The sequence below is a fragment of the Calypte anna genome, chromosome 18 (assembly GCF_003957555.1).
Source record: "Calypte anna isolate BGI_N300 chromosome 18, bCalAnn1_v1.p, whole genome shotgun sequence".
NCBI classification, from domain to species: domain Eukaryota; kingdom Metazoa; phylum Chordata; class Aves; order Apodiformes; family Trochilidae; genus Calypte; species Calypte anna.
The window spans coordinates 2,729,406-2,750,909 of record NC_044263.1 but is presented as its reverse complement, the minus strand read 5'-3'; the positions used below and the strand labels follow the sequence as shown (position 1 = coordinate 2,750,909).

Below are 21,504 nucleotides of genomic sequence, written 5' to 3'. Positions count from 1 at the left end.
TTAATACCTGCAGTTGTAGAATTATCCTGCAGTGGTCATAAATATTGAGGTCTTTGCTTGATACAGGTGCTCTTCCATGTGTGCAGAGTTGCTGGATGGTCAAAAGAATTCCATATATGTACCCAAAAAAGCCTCTGGCATGGTCTGATCCCCAGGAGCAGTGACTTTCCTGATAGTCCTTTTTTGTTTCAAAGCAAAAATACTTTGAGGTTTTAATATTTTCTAGGAGATTTTTCCTTTCCTTCTAAATGTCACTTATTCCTTCAACCCTCAGTACCAGAGATAAATCCTGGTGGTCCCAGATTTGCCACTGATGTGGTAGGAGCAGGAATCAAGCTTTCCCTGCTCAGAGGAGCACACCAGAAGTAGGAAATTATTTCAGGTTGAAGAAGCAAAACACCCCACTTTTGTAAGTACAATATCTCAACAGTAATCATCAATACCAAGGAATGAAAAATAATAATGATTTCTCCTTATGTAATCCCTGCAGGACTACATTTTTTTTTTTCAGGGAATCCAACACTTCTTCTTAAAAATATCCTATGGTTAAAGGATAAGCAAATCAGTTTCCAAATATTAAAGCCTAAATCCTTCCTATATTCCCATTTCATACTTGTTCTTGTGATTCTTAGAACTCTTTTCTCTTACCAGCTTTTAGTTGATTTAGATTAAGCCCTGGAACTAATGCCAAAAATTTATTCCTGCCTTGAGAAGGGATTTTGTGATGCTGGGATTGTACCTTTTTGTCTCTCTGTGGCTCCTTGTCAAAATTATATGCTTTACAATTTGGCTTTTTTTTTAAAAAAATAAATTCAGCTGAATTCCTCTGCTCTTGTGCATCATCCCCAAATCTCTGCCAGCTGCACAGGCACCAACCTCCCCTCCATGTGCTGCTCTCTTGTCTCCAAAGAGCTCCAGGTGACCATGGCCAGAGCTGGGTTTGCAATAAACTTCATTAAACATTTTACTGGTGATAATTGAGCCACAGCAGAATAATAGAAGTGCCTACCCAGAAACTCAGGTCTTCCTGTCTCCTTTGGTATCACCTGGTACCCAATATTCCATCCATCCCAGTGACAGTGATGGACTCATCCACCAGCTCCACTGAAGGTCCCAAAATCTGACCATGATCTCCAAACCATCACTTTTCCCTTCCATTCTTCTCGTGTCTCTCAAGGTTCTATGCAACCAAAACATCTGCAACATGATTTTCTTTCAGGATCCTTTCCATTTTTATAAATAATTCACATGAGTGTTCCTTTCACAGAGCTGTAATTCACCCCCATTGTTGCAGGAGAGCTTATTATCTCATTTACATTTTTAAGTGCATTTCAAAGTGTAGGATATCTGGGCTGGAAAGTGAAACATTTCAGTTCTTTGTTCTCAGGCCAACCCAAAGCACTTCCAAGGTCAGGTATGGTGTAGACTTTCAACAGCAAACATGTTTACATGGCATTTGAAAGCAGGTTTAACTGAAAAAAAAAACAAAAAAAACTCTTGTTTTAAGAGTGATGTAAGTGAACTTAGCAAAGCTGAGAGATGGGGCTTAATTCTGTACCTGGAAAAGTTGAACTAAATAACTTAGGTTTTGTTTTCCATTCAGGAAAAAAAAACCTTTTGACACTTAAAAATTGACCTGTTTAATTTATTTTTTTTTTTAATATTTTTTCTTCATCTCAGCAATTACTAAACATCAAACTTTTATTTTCTGGACCAAATCTGGTACTTTGAAGCTGTAAAATAAAAACCTGCATTTCTAAACAAAACATGCCCAAACCCATTATTTAATTTTACAAAAGCAATGTACCTGGGGTAAGCTGTCTGCTGCTTTTAGGAGTATTCTGTGTGACAAAAGCTTCTCTGTCAGAGACAGAAAAAGATTTGAGGGCACTGGGGCTCTTCAGAAGCAGCCATCAGCATTCAGGTTCTGGCTGCTGCAGATGAAGCTTTTTGACAATAGAGAGAATTTTCAGTGTGATCTTCAAAAAAAGCACATTATTCCTGACATCCATCGTGATTCCTCCTGGAAAATTAATATCCTGGGCAACAAACTTGCTTACTTCTAATTACTGTTTGCAGAGCTAATCACATGCTGGAATCTGCAGCAAGCATGAGATTTTGATGTTGGGTTGTTTTGGGGGTTTTCTGCATGGCTTTGATAAAATCCTGCTCTTTGGAGTTTATTTTTTTGTCCTTGTGCTGAGAGGAAAGCTGAAATACCCAAATGAACATTAATTACTCATGGAACATAAAACTTGGTTCTACAAAGTGACCCAGAGAGCTGGTATGCAACTCAGCAATACCCCCAAACTGGTCAAGTTAGAGGTGATTGAGCAGAGGAGTTAAAGCTTTTTTTTTCCTTCTTTTTTCTGCTTCCCAATACAAAACTCACCAGCAACCAGTTTTGATGTGATCAGAGAAGTCTGGAAACTCACACAGTGTATTTTGTTCAACTGATGGATAATTACAAGCCCTAACAGTTTGCTCTACATGTATGCTATAGGAAAAATAGTTTATTTCTAAATTGTTCTTGTTTAAGACATTGTCTCCTCTAATGATGAAACAAAACGTGTGCTCCATGCTGGGAAATGCTGCCTTAGGTAGGTGGACCTAACAAAGACACCGTGTCATTAAATTACCCAACTTAAATTAGAGTACATTGCAAACCCTCAGATACAGAGGAACATCTCTGCTAAAAGAAGTATTGTAAAGAAGTAAAAATTGGGAATTAAGGAAGGAAGCAGCAGTGCACTGATTCCCTCCTTTCCCCCATGTAGTTGCTGTCCCTACCAGGGATAATTTGGGATCTTGTGTCTACTACCTGCAGATTTTTGGGATGAAGGGTGTCATCCATCTGTTCTCTGAGGAATATTTTACACAGATATCTGGGCACATTTCTCTGTATAAATTCTACCTTTTGACCATTGTCTGAGTCTTGTGAAAGACTGAAACTTGCTCCTGCATTCAAGGAGAGAGGCCAGGCAGGATGGCTAAGGAAGAGTGAGGTTTCCTTCCTCCTCATTCTTTCCCCATGCCCTGGCGTGTCTGGAGTGGATAAGGAAAAAATAGGAGGAGAGGGCTCATCCTTTGTGGTTTATTCTGGGAGTTGTGGTTGTGTCTGGATGCTTTGGAGTCATGGCAGGACTTTTGTCAAAGTCTGCTGTGATTTTCCTGATGGAACACGCTGCTTCTGACTGTTCTGATTGCATCACTTGATGGTTTTAGTTTTCAAATCAAAGTATTTTTGTTTGTGTTTTACTGTACAAGACGAGGTGTACAAAAAAGAAAACAAAAAGCCCAGAGTTCACACATACATTTCATTATATTCATGCAAATCCCTGGTACTGCAAGCTTTGTTGATTATTGAAGCCTGGTTATATATTCAAAGCCTGGATTTCAACATTTCTCAGAAGAGGTGATAGTGTAAAAGTCCCTGGGCAGATTTGAAGTTCATGCTTGGGTCTGGTTAAATTTTTTGGCATCAGAACATGTAACAGCTTTACAGCTAGAAGACTTTAAAGTTAATGCCTGGCATCACTTCAAAACAACGTGCAAGATCATAAGTAGTCCTCTTATCTTATCTCAATAGCAATTTTATCCTGTAAATGATTTGAGAGCACAGTATTTCAGTGCTGTGGAAAAGAGCAAGGTTTTGTTTTGTTGGGTTTGGTTTTTTTTTTGTTTGTTTGGGGTTGTTTGTGGGTTTTTTATGTTAAATCTTTGTCCTAGGAGGACTTTCCATGATTCTTGTTGATGCACAGGTATTCTCCTTGAAGCAAGCAAGTGTTCACCATGTGGCACTGAGCATTCATGGGTCTCCTTTATAAAAAGGAGCTCAGGTTTTTAAAAAAGCACCCCTGGAGGCACCTTGGGTGTCACTTATAGCTGATCTCCCTTCCCAGGTCTGGTCCTGAGTCTGCACCACACTTTTCAGCCACTGGTTTAGCAATGCCCTGATTTCTTGGCATACAAAAGATAAATCAGAATATTCCCTCCTGGCTGGCCTGGCTGCCTCTGTGGTGGTGTCAATCTCCCATCCACATTGTGCATTTTGCTTCAAGTCAGCACTTGCCTCCAACAATGCCTTTATTCAAGCTGACAACATAACTAAGCTTTTAGTAAATGTGTAAGTAAATGTTAAGAGTGTGTATTCAAACATTCAACAATGAGTAGGAAACTTGGGAAAAAAAAAAAAACAACAAACCTAATCTTTGAAACTTGCTATTGTTTGTTTGGTGTGTTAGAAATAGCAGAGACTATCAGCTCCTTGGGGCATGACCATTCTTTTGTTAAGCATGTAACAAAAAGTTCAAGGCTCTGAGGAACTGCCCTCATAAAAAGAAATATATACGAAGAACAATAATGACAAAATAAATTTGTCAGTGCATTTTATGAGCTTGGTTCAGAAGAGATTATTTCTGAACTCTAAGTAAAGACTGGATAGTTGTGGTGAAGTGACATGATCATAGTATTCCTTTTATTTATTGCCATTTATACTTCATTTGTAGATCACATGCTAGACTTTACTAGGGGGTGGGAGGGGAGCCCCTTGTCTCAGCAAGCATCCTGTTTCAGTAATATGGAATACATTTTCACTGCAAATTCCAGACATGGTTTTCCAGAGAGAGGATTATTCTTCTGGCTTAAGGAAAAAGTTATTGGTGCAGTGCAAACGGGTTCCTAGGAAGCACAGGTTGGACCAATAAGATGATAAAAATCTGAGCCATTTGCAATTGCAAATGCAGTTGTTACGGTGTTCCCATTTCCCTTTCAATCTTTGAAGATATTTATTGGCTTTTTAGGAGGAATGCTTGCAGCCTATAATAAGACTTTTATTCAGATTAATGACTCCATCACTGGTTCTACCTGTGCAGAAAAACCGCCCGCAGCCGAGGTGGCCCAGGTGGCTCTGTCATGACTTGGCAGCTGTCGTGTGTATGGCTGGGAGCAAAAGCTGTCCTTGAGAGTGCCCTCTTGGGTTTTTTTTCACCCTCCCATGTTTCTCACACGTGTTTTGCCCCTTTTGATGCTGTTCCAGGTCCTCCAGGATGAGGTGGATTCTTACCGCATCCAGGCGCGGGCTGCGGAGAAGCTGCTGCAGCGCAAGGAGCTGGAGACCCACGAGCAGGTACTGGGTGCTGTGCCCCCTCCTCCTCTTCCCTTGGGCAAGGAGGATCAGTGTTTAAAGTCATGTCTTGCTTCAAAGCAAAAAGCACCTACTCTCCTGCAGAATTTTCAGCTAGCTTTCCTTTCTGTCTTTTGGTAATAAAAGAGAATTAAAGTGTCTGAACCCTACAGGCAAATACTTACCTCATGCTCTGGATTTTGACTTGGTATTTCAACTATTCAAGCTGTTAAATGATGCATATATTTTGAACTGGATATACTGTTTTAATAGAGGTTTCTGAACCTGCTGTTTAATGGCTTCTATGAAGGGAATTATAATTGGACACTAACTGAGCTAGAAATAATCTTTATTCCTGATCTTATGCATTCATTGTCCTAGCATGTTGTCTGTAAACAGTTCCATCTGATTAATAGTGCTAACATTATTCTGGACACTTGCAGTGGAATCAGAGGTTTTGTGTGCTTCAAGGAAAACAGGGAATGTAGTTTACAGAGCAGTATTGAAATGGGAAGTTAATGATGTGCATTCAAATCAGTTTGAGTTGAAGTATTCAGAAAAATATATGGGTGGGACTTCTCTGAATCACACATGAATTTACAGATTTCTGATGCAAATCAGCTTTTGCACTCTTTGAGAACTATATTTGGTGCTGAGTGAACAGTATCAATAACATATGTTCTCTATAAAACATTTTTTAAAGCTATACCTGCAGAAATAGGAGGAAAATTAGCTGTTGGGTTGTCCCTGCCAGGGAGCAACCCTGACCTGCACGCTGTGAGTTCTCACCCAAATCTCTTATTTTTTGTTATTTTTTTTTCTTTAATCTTTGTCATGGCTAGTTTACTTTTTTTTTTTTCTGACCCAGTTTGAAAGAGGATCTAGAAGAAACAAAGCCATGACTTGTGAAAGGCAGAACTAGAAGGTTAGACACCCAGTTTCCCAGCATGGTCCTCTCCCCTTTCTCTTTTTACCTTCAAGGTTTTCTCTCTGGTCCAAACCAGTTGACAGGACAGTCCAGCCCAGAGTAAGATAGAAATGGAAGAGAAATATTATTTAAACAACACTGTCCCACCAGCTTAGAGCTTTGCCTGCAAGGTGGTAATAAGTTAGTGGCCTTATGGTTACCCTCCCAGCTGAGTTCATCCCCAGTCACACCTTGGGACTTGGAGATGCTGTTTTTGGTTTGATGCTTTGGTCTGTTTTCCACTCTAGCATTTTGGAACTTGGTGGTGTGTCTTCTCTGTGACTCCTTAATCCATTGGGGATTTTTATCTTTCCAGAAGAAAACCACAAAAGTGACAGCTCTGCCATATTTCCAGTTATTATTTTGGCTACCTGGGGATGTGTTCAGCCAGCATTAGCAGTAGCTAATGGCTCATCAGCTGAATAGGGGGTTGAAATATTTAAGGCAGCAACTTAGAACTTGCTTTCTGCTTTGACCAAATATTGCCTGAATCAAAATTGCATAAAGCATCAAAATTTGCACTGGCACTATTACAAAGGCCTCTTTTGCAGGGCTTTTACATGTCTATAAAGAAGGAGGAGAGAGGGTTAAACAGCTTCTGGTTTTCATTAAAAGGAAAAATCTTGTGTTTTGATTCTATAACAACAACAAACAAATGAATGAGACATGAAAAAGCATTTTGTTGTGCTTTTAATTAAAAATAAAAAGCTGTTTCTCGTTACAGCTTGTTGGGTGGTATCTTGGTGCTCCGTGTTTGTCCTTTTTTCAGTGCAATGGCCTTATAACTCTGCAGTCTCCAAGAGACTGACAGATCCATGAAGCTTAACTCTTTGTTACAATAACCCTCTGGTGATCACACCGAGTTAACCTTTATTATAATTACCCAGAGAGCCAAACTATCCCATAAATAAGGGGAGGGAAATTTTTTGGAAGGACTGATGGCAAGCCCTGAGCTGTCTGGAGGCCAGCGTGGTGCTGCAGCTGAAGAGAAGCTGTTGTTTTCATGGAGCTTTTTCATTCCAGTACTTCTTCTTCTTGTATGAACTTGTGTTTACTCTGGTTTGCTTTTTCCATCCTCTTCCCAGTGTCAGGAAATGCAATCCCGTTGTGTCTGTGTTGTTTCATCAGTGGTGAGGCACAGAAACATTATCTGAAAAACACCTTCCAGTGCACTTGGGTTTGCCAGAAGTACCTGGGAACATCTCCCACTTTGTCTAACCTGAATAATTTTATTTTTTCCATAAAGGTTGCCCTGTCTTGGCTAAGCATGGTTTCCAGTGGTCCATGGGCTCAGTCATGTTCCTTCTAGATTGGAGCCTCAAAACTTCATCCCAAACTCTTGCATGTTTTCTTCAAAAATCAGATGTCCAGCTTCTTAAGGCATCCGTAATTGGCCAAAAGTGGCAAACTAGCAGTGAATAAAGTGGAACTTCATGCTTAATAGTTTCTTAATATAGAGATTTGTGGATCTATGGTCCCAAGACAGTCAAAGCAGTCTGGGAAAGTTCCTAGGAAATTTGTGTGTCACAATGTTTTCCTTGAAAAGGAAAGGCTCTAAGGCTGGAGTTTCTTGTATCTCAGTAATATGTAACCATGGGAACCAGATTCTTCTCAACTAATCCCACTTAAGATGTGTTCCTGTATCCCATACCCCTGTGGTGCAGCACTTGGTTGTCTCTGAGACGTGCCCAGATCTAATCTAAGGTGACTTCTCAGAGAGCTTTCCTTCTACTGAAAATCTTTCTCTTTCTTGAGTCATTTGCAGCTTTCAGGCATGGTTAAAAAAATCTAAATTGTTCATACAGCAGACTTCACATCTTGTGGATGTGTAATTAAAAATGATGCACAGTTCTGCAAGCTTAAGCATATGCCTTAACAAAGCCAGGAATTTAGACATGTGCAACAAATTTTGCTGGTTTGAGGCATGTATGAAACTAATGGTGGTGATCTTCTTGCTCTGTTACCTTGGTTTTTTTAGGATACCTCAATTCATTTAAAGTTCTTTTTATAAGGGCAGTCACCCCAATGCAGCAGATGAAAAGCTCCAAGAATCTCTCTTTTAGAATAACACACAATATATTTTTCAGAAAAAACCCAAAACCTCATTTTTTTAATTCTTTGTTCTAATACTTTTTAACTGCAGGGGTGGATTAAGTACAATATAAAACTTCTAATTGGGGATAACAGAGGGGAAAAAAGTTCTCTATGTTCAGAAACAACTGTAGTAGCATCCCTGTAGGTACTCAGACCATAGGGATGCTCCTCCAAGCAGTCAAATCCCAAATAGAGTCTTGAAGGAGATTCTCTGAAGACAGAAAATCAATTATGTTCCATTCATGAATGTAACCAAGGGAATGAAGGAGAATACCAATGTACATTTCCAGACCTTTAAGTTCTTTTTTCTCATATAGATTGTTAAAAAAGGGGGGAAAGGAGTTATCTGAATGAGGATGTTGTAGAAGTATTTGGAATAAAATGGAACAGCTTAGTTTAAGTGGATTTCACTCATGTTCAAATGCAAAACAAGAGTGATAATTGTAAAAGAGCTGTAATTCAAAAGCATTCAGCAAGTTTTCAGTTTTAATGTTGATTATTGTGACTTTGCTCTCTTTTCTTCTGACTGCTGGATATTTACCACATCCAGCCTAACTTGCTGTTTCCATGCCAACCAAACATCCTTGTGCTCAGATGAGGGCTGTGATGCCTTGTTCTGAAATCAGCTGCCACGTAGCACAGAGAGCTCCTCGCTTGTGCCACCCCTTCTGCTGGGTGGGAGCAGTGCCCCTGCCTCCAGATTTGTGGGACTGGGAGCAAAGAATCAATGAGTGACATAAGCAACATGTGGGGATGGCCAGGGTTTTCATCCTAAAATCCTTTTAGTTTGGGGCTTTGAGTCCATTTGTCTTTTCAGATGAATTTTCAAAGTTATCCCAGAGTTTTAGATGCAATCAAGATAAATTCACTGAAAACCTTTTGTCCTCACATCCATCATCTTGCCCTGCTCTGTACTCTCTGGAGAAATTCTGTGGAAGCAGTGGAGTTTCCTACAGGGGGAGGTGGGTGACCCATGGCAGGATCCTTGCTCCAACCCACCCTCCAACCCAGGACTTGAACCTCAGGTTCTTCTCTGAGAGCCCAGAGGTGCCTTTGGGGTCCTGGCCTTGAACTCCAAGGGTTGTCCCTTTCAGAACATGTTCATGTCATCTAAAATCAGGCTAATAAGCTCTGGATTTGGTATTTAAATAAAAAAGAATTGCTATTTAAAGAAAGACAGGGACTTTTTAGGATGTCAGGGAGTGATAGGACATGGGGGAATGGATTCAAACTAGAGGATAGTTTTAGATTGGAAGTTAGGAAGAAGCTCTTTACCATGAGGTTGGTGAGACACAGGTTGCCCAGAGAGGTGCTGGAAGCCCCATCTATCCCTGGAAGTTTTTAAGGCCAGGCTGGATGGGGCTCAGAGCAACCTGATGTAGGGGGGATGCTGGAACTGAACGATCTTAAAGGTCCCTTCCAACCCTGAAAATCTATGATTCTGTTTAAAAAGGAAAAGCTTTGCTTTGTGGCCAGCTGAAGAGGATTTGGGCAGCTTTTGCTTTGTGGAACCAACCAGAACTTTGGAAACTGAGAAAGAAGTCAGTGTGCTGGAGGTGGTGATGCCATTCTGCTCTTTGCTCCAGTTGCTCCAACCCATGTCCCTGAAACACTTCCACAGTTTTTTTTCCCCCCTCCCCAAGACCTATTTCTGTTCTCAGAGCCACGGGGAGCTCAGTCTAGATGGGAACAATCTCAACCACACCAAGGGATTCAGGGAGAGCAGTGCCTGTGGCTTGGGATTAACCCCAGGGGTCTGTGGTGCCATGGGGGAGAAAGGGACAGTCTGAAAGAAGCTTCCACTGTGACTTTTAAAAACAGCAATGCCAGATATTGTTATTACATTAAAATAGTTCCTGCAGTTTCCTTATGTGAGCATGTGAGCTCTGGTTCTGTCTCTGGAAGGGACCTTTCAGGGATACAGGTGTCCCTGTTGGTTTGTAGCAGTACTACAGACTTGGAGCCAAATTTTACCACTTTTGTGCTGATTAGTGGCTGCCATGCATGTGATTCCATTGATATATTCATTCAGCATTTTGCTAGAAAAGTGCCCCCTAATTTTTAATTAGGCCTAAGACTGTTAGAATAAATAACTTTGCTTTTGACATATTTTATATTTTGTACAGCGTTTTCTTTTAATGGCCTGCTATGAAAGGGAGGCAGAATTCAACAGAGTATAATAAGTTATACTCTACAGCATGAAGCTGCAGATTAGCAGGAGATAGAAGCTGAGATTCAAGCACAGAAAAAACAGATTTGCAGGTGGGATTTGAAAAGAGCTGGAAATCAATGGAGTTGAAAGTTCCCAGGAGCTCCATATGGCAGGAGCTGCGGGAGAGAAGGCTCTCACCAACTGTGCAATTGTCAAAGGGAAAAGAGGTAGATGATGGTGATGTACGTGTGGAAGGCAGTGATCAAATGTGAGCTTTGGTAATCAGACACAACTGGAAAATACACAAACATACAGCTACTTCACAGGAGAGAATGAATGCTTGGAATGAAGTGGCCAGCTGGGGAAAGTAAAGCAGAAACTACAGAACATGGAGTTAAAAAGAAGAAAAAAAAAAAAACAACACAACTTTTACCCAAAAATAACAAGCATATGCCAGCATGCAGGAATTAGAGAGATTTTAAAATGACAGTTTTCTAGCTCTTTGTCTTAAGGAGTTGTGAATGAGAAGGAGCTTGTGGATTTAGGAGAGCAGTGCATTGGTTTAGAGCATCTGTGGTTTGCTTGTGTATTATCAATTAAGGGAATTCTGTCAGAAGTCTTGAAAGTGGGGCTGCAAATGACACTGGTGCTGGTATTTAAGGCAGGGATTAAAAAAAAAAAAAGAGAAATATCAATGCCAGTTTTGGGCAGAAGAGCAGGGACACCTCATCCCTGGTGTGGGCTCTCAGCGATCATTCATGAACCATCCCATTCATTTCTTTCCAGGTAGTGAGGTGTCTGGCTGAAGCTGGAAAGGACTTTTCTAGAAAAGGCCAGCTTTATGCTGATCTTTAATATTATTTAAATTCTGAAGTATCATCTTGTTTGCAGTGTCATCAGCACAAAGTGCCCTGGATCAGCCATTCAGGCTGCTCTGGTGCTGCTCTTCCTTACCCCAACCCAAAGCTGGGCAGGCTCTGACCCACCCTGGTGCTTTGAAAGCCTGTTATCCACTTGAGCTACTGATTAGATTTTTGTTCTTGAAAGAGGGAAAATAGTAATAGTAAGAGTAGGGTCTGATTATTATCTGCATAACTATATTGCTCATACAGGGTGGGAATACTGAGCCTCATCCTCCTCCTGAGCACTGTCAAGCATCTCTCAAACACTGAATCCTTGATTTGCTGAACCACCCCCCTCCCCCAGGATGGGAAGGATTATACAGAAGGTAACACATGCCAGAATATAGAACTAAAATGCATAAATACATTCCACTGGTGGTGACAAAGATGCTTACAGCTTTATTTCATTGTCTTGCTAGCTGATCAGGATTGAGCCAGGAATATGAACATCACTCATTTGCAGCACGGGTTGGTGCTGGATTGGGGTTTGTTCCTCCAGGTCATTATCTGAGCCCTCTGAGCCCAGGGGTGAGAAGGACCATCAGGAACAGCCTCTCCAGCTGATGGAGGGATGGCATTGACAGGAGATGAAGGACATAGGAACAAAGATGGTGCCCTGGTTTGTCTTCTGCTAGGAGCCATTTGAAGGGAGGGGAAAAAGAAGTTGGGGTTCCAGCAAATCCCAGCTGGAGCAATAGCAGAGTCCTGGAGGGGGGGAGGTCGAGAGAACAGCATGAATTTTCCAGCCAGAACATTCCTGGTTGTTCAGTGGTGTTGACAGTGAAAGCTTTTATTCCTCTCCAGCTCGTGTAGTCCTAAGAATGCTGCTCTTGCCATATGCAGCCCACTGGTGTGTGGGGTGGGTTTCCAAAAAGTTTTGCCTGCTTTCCCTTCCTTTAGAGCTATGAGTTACATAGATTTGTCTTGCTTACCTCCAAACAGGGTTTTCCAGGTGGGAAAGAGCTTGGTTGAGAAAAGATAGATCTTGAAATGCAAGGCACTAAAGTAATGAGGCCTTTGGGAAAAACCCAAAAGAGTGAGAGCAGAGAGCTGAGCATCCAGCAAGCAGCTCAGCATAGCTGGGGGTGCCCAGGGGTTGTAAAACAACAAGGCAAAAATGTTTGGGTCACTCAAATGGTTTCCTAGATAAAGACAGAAAAGCAGAGGACAGCTGTGCCATGCTTTATTTCCTGTTGGAACTGTTAGGAAGAGGGGAAGTTCTCCTGCTGTATTTTGTCCATGGAGAACACCATGGTGGACACTTGAAAAAGAGCTCTCTCAGCTGATCTTGTGCCATTCCTGTTTTCAGCTGAGCCAAATCCCTGCAATTTATAGCAGTCATTACTTTGCTTCAGAACTTGAGAACATTTGTATCAGATTGCAGCCTGGTTATCTAAATCTGGAGGAACCATATTTCAACGTGTGCTTCCCAGCAAGAATAGAAATTCCCACTGCCTGAAATAAGAGAGGATGTGGGCTGAAGAGCAGCAGATATTCATGTTTGATTAAAAAGACAAATGGTCACACCATGTGCTTCCCTGGAAAAAACAGATACATCATTTGACTCTTCAGCAGGAAAAATTGTTGGAGAAGCTTTCAAGCTCCAATTAAATATTTTTTATGGGAGATATTATGATTAAACAACTTGCCTAAGACTGAAGGAGTTATTTTTACCTTTTTGGTACCCTCACCTGTCTTCAGATTTCTTACAGCAGATCTTTCACATCTTCTTGCAGAGAAGTGTGGTGCAGAACAGGTGATTAACCTTTTAAAAGTGATTTCTCTTTTAAACAGCATTGGAATATATCAGTGTTTAAATAATGCAGGACTTTAGAGAGGCAGGAAATCACCTTGCTCATCTTACTCCTCCTGAAACGTGGAGAAAATTTAATAATAATTGAGTGATCTTATTTATGCCTTTTAGTCACTGTCCTAGGATTTCTTGGCATGCATGGAATGATCCTTCACAAATATTATAAACAGAAATTAAGGCACTAAAGAGCCTGCAACACCTGAGATAAGTGAACAGCCCTTTGATTCTTATCTGACATAAACACAATGTTAACTTCGTGCCTTTCAAGAGAAGATATTTATATATTTTCAAGGAGCTTGAACAACTCTCCTGTGGTGCCTTCATTTGCTTTGGCAAGGTAAACTTCAGCATTTCATTTGCATTTTGCACTCCTCTGATTGGAGCCAAGTGATTTACAACTGGGACCTGTGGAGAAGATTGCTTTGGGTTTGGGTTTGGGTTTGGGTTTGGTTTGGTTTGGTTTTGATGAGATGGGGATTTTGCATCAGGGCCAGAATGTTCTGGATGATCAACTCTGCTTCCCAGAACTTTTGGAAATCATAAGAGGAGAGAGTTGGCTCTCAGGAACCTGGATAGGATCCATCATGGTTGTGGCTGGGTAGCAAAGCCTAGAAGAGAAGCAGAATATCCTTTGCTTTGCAGGTGATTCCTGGCACCTGGAATAAGTTGCATTTGGTCATTTTGAAATGTTGTATTTCTCCTGGATGCTCTTAAGCTGTTCCTTTCAAAGAGGAAGGAGAGTGAGTAGAGTGTAGGTACCAAGAGGTCATGTTCCTGGCTGCTCCTGTCCCCCTTTCTTCCTACCCAACCTCACAGCCTGGACTGTGCCATCTGCAGACTTCTTGAAGGGATAAAATGGAAAATATCTGTGGTACTGGAAAGCATTGGGCCAAAGCCCTCAGCTTCTTTCTTTATCTTCTGAGCATCAAAACCAATTTTTATTTCTTTCAAGAGCAGTCAGTGCCCAACTATGACAAGAAATTAAAATCTGGGCCATGACATCTTCCCTCCTTTTGCATCACTTCGTGTAACTGGGTGAATATCTGTCTCTTCTTGTCTATTTGATGGGGTGACCAAGGGGCCAGGAGCTCTGTGTGGCATCCTCAGCTTTCTGGGGTTTCTGCTGACCCCAAAAATGATTGATGGTAAAAGTTTAAACCTCATATGTTAGCCACAAACCTGAGTAAACAAAGACCAGTTGGGCAGCTTCATATTAAAAGCTATAAAACCTTCCTGGGGGTTCATGGATTAAATCAACTCAACAAAATGATTTTTAAAAAATAATAATAATTAAAAAAAAGCTTTCTCAGGGCTGAAATAAAACGAACACAACAGTAAATGAAATAGAGCTATCCCCATCCAGCCCTCCTGAGGGCTGAAGAATTGCAATTTTAAACATCTCTGAGGACTGGAAGAGGAGACACAGTATTTGTAGATCCTAGGGAGGCAGCTCGAGGCTATAAAAGAACAAAAAAGCCTTTAAGGCACAAAAAAAACCCCAAAACATCCCTACAGACATAGCTTCCATTGGTCAAAAATAAGTATTAAACATCTTTTCCCATTAAAATTAGTAACCATTAGCCCATTATATGTTACTTTTTAGCTACAAGAAGTCATTCAGCTTTTTGCCATGCACTGTGTTCATCTCCTGGGTCAGGAAACCTTGGGGCAGTAACTTCAGCCAAAAATACCAGCAGGTTGTTTATCAGAAAATGACAGAAAACAGCTGGGGTTTTATTTTCATCTTATTGTGATGCAATGATTAGTGAGCAGAGTTGAAAATAAAATACTTCATCTTAGCAGACAAATTGCAGTTGTGTTCCAAAGAACACCAAAAGAAATAAATGTGTGTGTGTGTTTTCTCTCTGCAGTAGCCTAACAAACCAGCCCCAAGTGATATTTCAGCTACCAGGGCTTGTTTCTCATGTTCTTTCTCCATTTTCTCCACTAATAAATAGCTATATTTCAAAGCACAGTCCATATTTCTCCCTGATTTTCCAAGAAACACCAAAGGGAACAATCCCCCTTCGTGGCAGAAGTTCAGAGTGTTGTGAACCCAGGTATTTAGAGGACAGCTGGAGATTAAACTCTTAAAAACCTGGTTGTAGAAGACTGTTGCACACTGAGATTTTTATTATTATTTCACTCACAGAGCTGCATTAACATTTTTCTTGCATCTCCTTTCAACTTTCTTGACTTTCCTCTAGGAAAAATAATAATAAGGGGCTTTTAGTGAATGCCAGGCACCTGACATTCAAGGATAAAGGAAAAGGAAAATGGAGAAAGGAAAAAGGAAGAATGCTGCTGTGTGGGCATGGGGTTAGATGCTGGTGGGGTGAAAGATTTTGGGGTTCAGGTTCTTCTCCTGACCCCAACATCTCCTATAAATTCAGAGCTTCATTCCCAGTCTGATTCCTGTCTCACCATCCCCAGTCAGGCCCATTCTGTGCTGGTTGGGTCACCCCAACATCCTGGTGATGGATGAGCCAGATCCTCTTACTCCTTGAAATAGATCTTAATTATTCCAAATATAGGAAATAAAAGCATTTTTATCTCTCTGCTCCCATCTTACCAAGGACAAATTTCACGTGTTGAATGAACTGAAATTCCCATTTCTGCTCCATCAGGGTCCCCACCCAAATGAGCTGTTGGCTCAGGAAGTATTTATCCTGCCCAAGCCCCTGTGCTCCCTATAGCTTTGGGAGCCTATACAGAAGGAGGAGCATAAATTTATTGGATTAACTCTCAAAAAACATAAATTTTGATCACTGGCTTCCACACAAGCAGAGTTCAAACCAGGTTTCCTGTCTCACCCTTTTTCCTGTTGATTTGCATAGCAGCATCACTTCCTGCCAGCTCCCAAGGAAAGCCTCTAATTGCTGATTTGCATAGAGATTGGGAGATTTCTCCTGCCTGTTGCAATGACTCAGAGACCAAACTTTCCTCAAGTTTCATCAGATTGCTTTATGCCTTTTGTATTGATAATTATATTATGTGTATTTTGGCCTGAGCTGCTTTTTTTTCTTTTTTAAATTTTTTCTCTTCTTGTTTTCTTTTTCTTTTCTTTCTCTCTTCTCTTCTCTTCTCTTCTCTTCTCTTCTCTTCTCTTCTCTTCTCTTCTCTTCTCTTCTCTTCTCTTCTCTTCTCTTCTCTTCTCTTCTCTTCTCTCTCTTCTCTTCTCCTCTTCTTCTTTCTCTTCTCTCTTCTCTTCTCTTCTCTTCTCTTCTCTTCTCTTCTCTCTTCTTCTCTTCTCTTCTCTTCTCTTCTCTTCTCTTCTCTTCTCTTCTCTTCTCTTCTCTTCTCTCTCTTCTCTTCTCCTCTTCTTCTTTCTCTTCTCTCTTCTCTTCTCTTCTCTTCTCTTCTCTTCTCTTCTCTTCTCTTCTCTCTTCTCTTCTCTTCTCTTCTCTTCTCTTCTCTTCTCTTCTCTTCTCTTTCTTCTTCCTTTTTTTCCTTTTTCCATTTTCCTTTTTTCTTTTTCTTTTTTCCTTTTTCTTTCTTCTTCCATTTTTCCTTTTTCTTTTTCTTCTTTTTTCTTTCTTCTTTCCTCTTTCTTTTTCCTTTTCCCTCTTTCCTTTTATCTTTTTCCCTTTTTTTTATTTTGTCCTTTTTCTTTTTGCCTTTTTCCCTTTTCTCTTTCCCTTTTCCCTTTTTTTCCCCAGAAGATGCTAATTGGCACATCTGGCAGGGAGGTTTGCATGGAGTTCTCACGTGTCAGGGCCTGTGTGCTCCTCCCAGCTCCTCCTCAGCTGTCAGGCTGAGGTTTGGATTTGTGGTCACCATGGTGGATTCAAGCAATTTGGGAACTAAAACAAAATTAGCACGAAATGGCATTGGTGTGGAAATCATTGGGGGGAAAAAAATTCCATTAGAAAGGTTGAAGATATTTTATAAATTAATCTGATATTGAATCCTTGTTATCCTTTATTTATATATTCAGCTGCTAATCCAGAAAAACACCTAAGTACTTGCTTAATTTGAACTAAGCAGTTAATCCTATTGGAAGTTAAGTGCAGATGGGAGGCCCTGATTCATAAACCTGGTTCAGAAACCAAACTCTCTGAGACTTTTTCAAGGTTCAGGAAATGGGACAATATTGGGGTGATATAAAACACAATCCTCCCAGCTGATCTGACTTAATTTTTCATTGCTTTGTAAGTGTGCTGTTTACTCAGCATCTGGTAAATAAAATTATGGCTTAAAATCTCCTCAAGATGCAATGGTTTTGGTGTGGTCATCTTGAAACATCTCCATGCTCAAACCTGTTTGTTGGAAGTCTCAGCCTAAATGAAGTTGAAGACACAAAGTACAGTGAAAAGCAGTTGCACAGTGAATGTAAAGAGGTCTAAAAGAATCTTGAAGGCCTTGCTGTTGCCTTTTCATGATTTTCCCCTCATCTTTGTGTATTATTCTTTCTTTATCCATTTCCTTTTGCCTTTCTTCCTCTCTTTTACTTTGCTTTTCACAGACCATCACTGATATTCCTTTCTCTCTCCTCCCCTTTCCCTTGATACCCCAATTCTGAGTTTACTACGACTTCAGATTGGGCAAAAGAAGTGAAAAAAATTACTCTCTGGCTTCCAAGAGGAGCCATCTAGATAACTCTTTGTTGTTGTTGTGTTCCAGATAACCCATATCCGACAGGAATATGAAACCACCCTCAAAGGGCTGATGCCAGCATCTTTGAGACAGGAGCTTGAAGACACAATTGTCTCTTTAAGATCTCAGGTAACTTTTTACCATGAATTTCAACTTTTTGGCCTTGATTAAACCTACCTCTTCTAGACAAGAAATTATGGCCATCTGTAATTTGGCCAAAAAACACTGAGAAAGTCTCAAAACCAAACCATGGCTGCTTCTCTTCCAGTCATCTTCCCCAGCACATTTCTCCTCCAGTTTCCTCACCTTGAGAGCTCCTGTGTTGTATCTTTTGATGCCAGATTTTCCTTCAGTTGGCAACTGAATGTAGAAATTAGACTGTATTCAGTGTTAGCTTCTTTTTTTTCCTCAAATACAGCACACAATTACCAATTGTATCATTTTTTTCTAGCAAGCAGAGCCCTGCAGACTCTCCATTTCTCTTTCTTAGGCAACCTCTGTCTATGGAGATGGTTGCTACTTTAATGTATTTGCTTTTTTCCCCCCTTCTTTAGAATGCAGAGGCATTTTTTGCTATGCATGAGGCACTTCCCCTGGCAAAGTGTGCCTTTCAGAGAAACAGGGAATTTTCTTAGGGGAAGCTTTCATATTCCTACCTACTAGCTGTGGGTGTTAACACTGCTCACATGTCAAGGGATTCCTACTGGAAGAAAATGCTCTTATTTAAGTAGTTGTGGGAAATAAAGAGTTAAGAAACCACTGGGGAAAAAATCTATTTCCAGTTGATAGTAAAAAGCTATTTTTAAAGTCTGGTTGACTATTAGCACTGTCTGGTAGGAAGCCTTACTCTGCAGCTAGTATAAGAATGCCAACACTTTTTTTTTTTTTTTTTTTTTTTTTAATGAGTTAATAAAAAAAAAATAGAATCTGATATCCACCTGCAGGGCTTCTGTTAGCAGCAGCAGCATTTCAAAAGAGTAAAAGTACAGAGTAAAACCTGGGTGCTGTCCCAGAAATCCTTCCCTGCCGGCTGCGTTTCCAGCGGTCGCTGGCGTCTCTGAGCCCGCAGGACTTGGGGGCTCTTTCTGAAACACAGGTGTCCTGGTCTTGGAAAATTGTTGAAATTCCTGTTTGAAAACATCAGACAAGAAGGGCAATGGAATCTTTGCACCTGTCAGGATTATTTATTGTTGGAGGGGGATGAAGAGAATAGGCCGGGTGAAAGCACCGAGGGGTGATATAAATAAACAAAAATAAAAGAAAATAGTTGAGGCTTGGGCAAAGTTTTCTAAAAATGTTTCTAAATATAAAGTATGCTGCCCGATTGTCGGTGTTTGGTGAGTCATCCAAAAGTGGTCACAGTGTATAAATAAAGATTCCTCCTCATAAGCTTGAAGAACAGGTGAGTACCTTCAGCATGAGAGCAGGGATCAGAGCACAGGCTTCTGATGGGAGTTGAGAGGAGACCCAGAGCTCCCAAACCCTTTCATAAGCCATATGGTCCCACCACATGAATTTAAAAACTGTTTTGAGCCTGTTCCTAAAGGAGCAGGTCACACTCAGCTGGAATAGGGCCAGGGCAGCCTGGCTAACCCTCTTCTGTCAAGTATTAATCCTAGTAGGCAGCTAAAGTGTCACTGAATTTTATTGAGGTGGGAGGAACAAGAAAAAACACATTTATGAAATGAGCATGAAACTATTAATCAGAATTTTGAACACTGTTTTCACATGGGGTGTGTTTTACAGGTAAATATTCTGCAGAACACAGTCTGTGTCCTCCAGGAAGAGCGGGATGCCTGCCACGCCAAAAGGTGCGGGATGCTCTTTGATCCGTTTGTACCATTTCACACCTGGGGATCCCAGTTCTTGAAGCTTTACAGCTTAATTAAACCACTCCACTCTGGTTGTAGTTTTAAAAGCTCCTTATTTTCAGTAAACAAGCATCTGAGAGTTTTCCCAGTGCTTAGTCAGTACTATTAGAGCAAGATTAGAGAACTTGCAGGTGCATTACAAGTCTGGGCTTTGCCTCCACGTTCATGATGAGACAGTGGCTCGGCGCACAGCTGCAGCTCTGTGGTGATGCCACCTCCTTTTAAGATAGAAAACAATGATGCAATGCATAATATTGCAGATCACATCTTCAAAGTACCGGATCTTCATGAGCCAGAGCTTTTTTTTTTTTTTTTTTCCAGACGTTTACACCCTCCAATATAAATTATAGCAAGGGCTGCAGCAATAAAAAGCTTTGCTGTGCCTTTAGAGTAAGTGGTTCACATGGAGAGGTGAGTAAAAGGAAACTTCCTAGGAAAGCCACTCCATTTTTTTTTATATTTATAGACTTTGATGATACTTTCTTATCATGAGGGTTTCTGTAAATAAGGTTTGCTTTAATAGTGTAAAAATATGTAATACTTAAACATTCATACAAGTATTAGTAGTGTGAAAGTTATCTGAAAATATTAATCCTAAACTAACTAATCCTAAAATATTAATCCTAAAATAATGAGCATTAGTTAAAGATAACTAGAAACTGAAAATGTCATAGATTGTTGATAATATGTGCAATGTAGCTGTCCTGGTTGGGTGAATCCAGACGTGTAACGTTGTCTCTAGACTCTCTCCAGTCGTTTATTCTGAATTAGTGTCTTCACAGTCAGCTACAAACTGTTTAAAAGGATGAATGATCACAATAGATCAGGCCACAAGTGACCAACACACTGGGGGTGGAAGGAGCCCCAGTCCCAGCTCCTGATGGAGGGGAAGGACAGGGATGGAGCCAGCACAGAGCTCCTGTCCCGCCGGGGCTACCGCTGCGTTTGCTCCTAAGCTTGGAGAACCTTTCCTGCTGCTTCTGTTCAGGAAAATCTGCCTGACCAGATCTTTTTTCCTAGATTAGACTGACTAAATTTTGTGTCACCTGATCCTCAGTCACTGAAATACCACTTTTTGCTGCTTTAACACCCATGTGCTGTGGCTGTGGGTGAGACGTGGCTCTTGGGCAGCACCATCCCCTGCCTGCTCCAGAGCACCCAGCACAGCACCAGCCACATCCAGGACCCAGCCCTAACCCTGGGAGGTTTTTATAAGAAAAATAATAAGATAGAACTAACAAAAATCTCTTCATTTTCAGGTAGCTGCTGGAGTGGTTGGATTTCCCTGCTTGCCAAACGGACTGCTTTGAATAGGTTTGAAGATTTGGCTCTTGCAAATTCAAATGCAAAGATCAGTGGCTGTTTTCTTAGCACATAGAGTGTAATGAAGTTGATTAAAACACATCCATTGCTCATGCCAGCATGCTTTTAGTTTTATCTTCCATTCTTTTTTTTATTATTATTTTTCTCATTATCTTATTACAGACTTATGCTTTTGGTATTCTGTGTGTTTGAGCCTCTGCTCAGCTTGCTCACCCAGCAAGCACTACTATATTTTTGTCTAATTCCCAGTACCATTCTTTTCACTTTTCTACATGAAGATAATCCCATTTTCTATTATTATTGTCCAAGATATTTTAACATATTTTGACATTGTTTTGTGTCCACGTGTTTACATAAGATTAAAATATTATTTTGTACTATTTTGTTTTGACATTTATTGTATTATTGGGCATCTCACTCACCTAAGTTGCCAGAGTGCATATGAGAATTTTGTATATGGCTTTGTTAACTGGGAAAATGTTTCACACTGTGTTGCAAGGAAAAAAATCTTGGAGCAAGAATGAAAATGCAGCCACTGTTGCCTGTTAAGAGCATCATCAGTTAAGTTGCAGATAATCTATGGCTGGGGTTGCAAGTTCTGGTCACAAGAAAACTCTTTGTCATTTGTTGGGGCATCTTTGAAAAAAAAAGTCCTAACCAA

At 40.6% G+C, this 21,504-nt stretch overlaps 1 protein-coding gene across 1 annotated transcript in view; it reads left to right on the top strand.

The window, feature by feature from the left end:
- The window catches only part of CEP112 (centrosomal protein 112), a 158,778-nt gene extending 137,563 nt beyond the window's left edge, over nt 1-21,215 (top strand). Inside the window, exons 25-28 of the mRNA XM_030461669.1 lie at nt 5,039-5,128; nt 17,677-17,778; nt 19,396-19,460; nt 20,780-21,215. Of these exons, the coding sequence (XP_030317529.1) occupies nt 5,039-5,128; nt 17,677-17,778; nt 19,396-19,460; nt 20,780-20,783 (261 nt within the window). The 3' untranslated portion in view covers nt 20,784-21,215. The remainder of the gene's footprint in view (nt 1-5,038; nt 5,129-17,676; nt 17,779-19,395; nt 19,461-20,779) is intronic.
- The last annotated feature ends 289 nt before the right edge of the window (nt 21,216-21,504 follow it).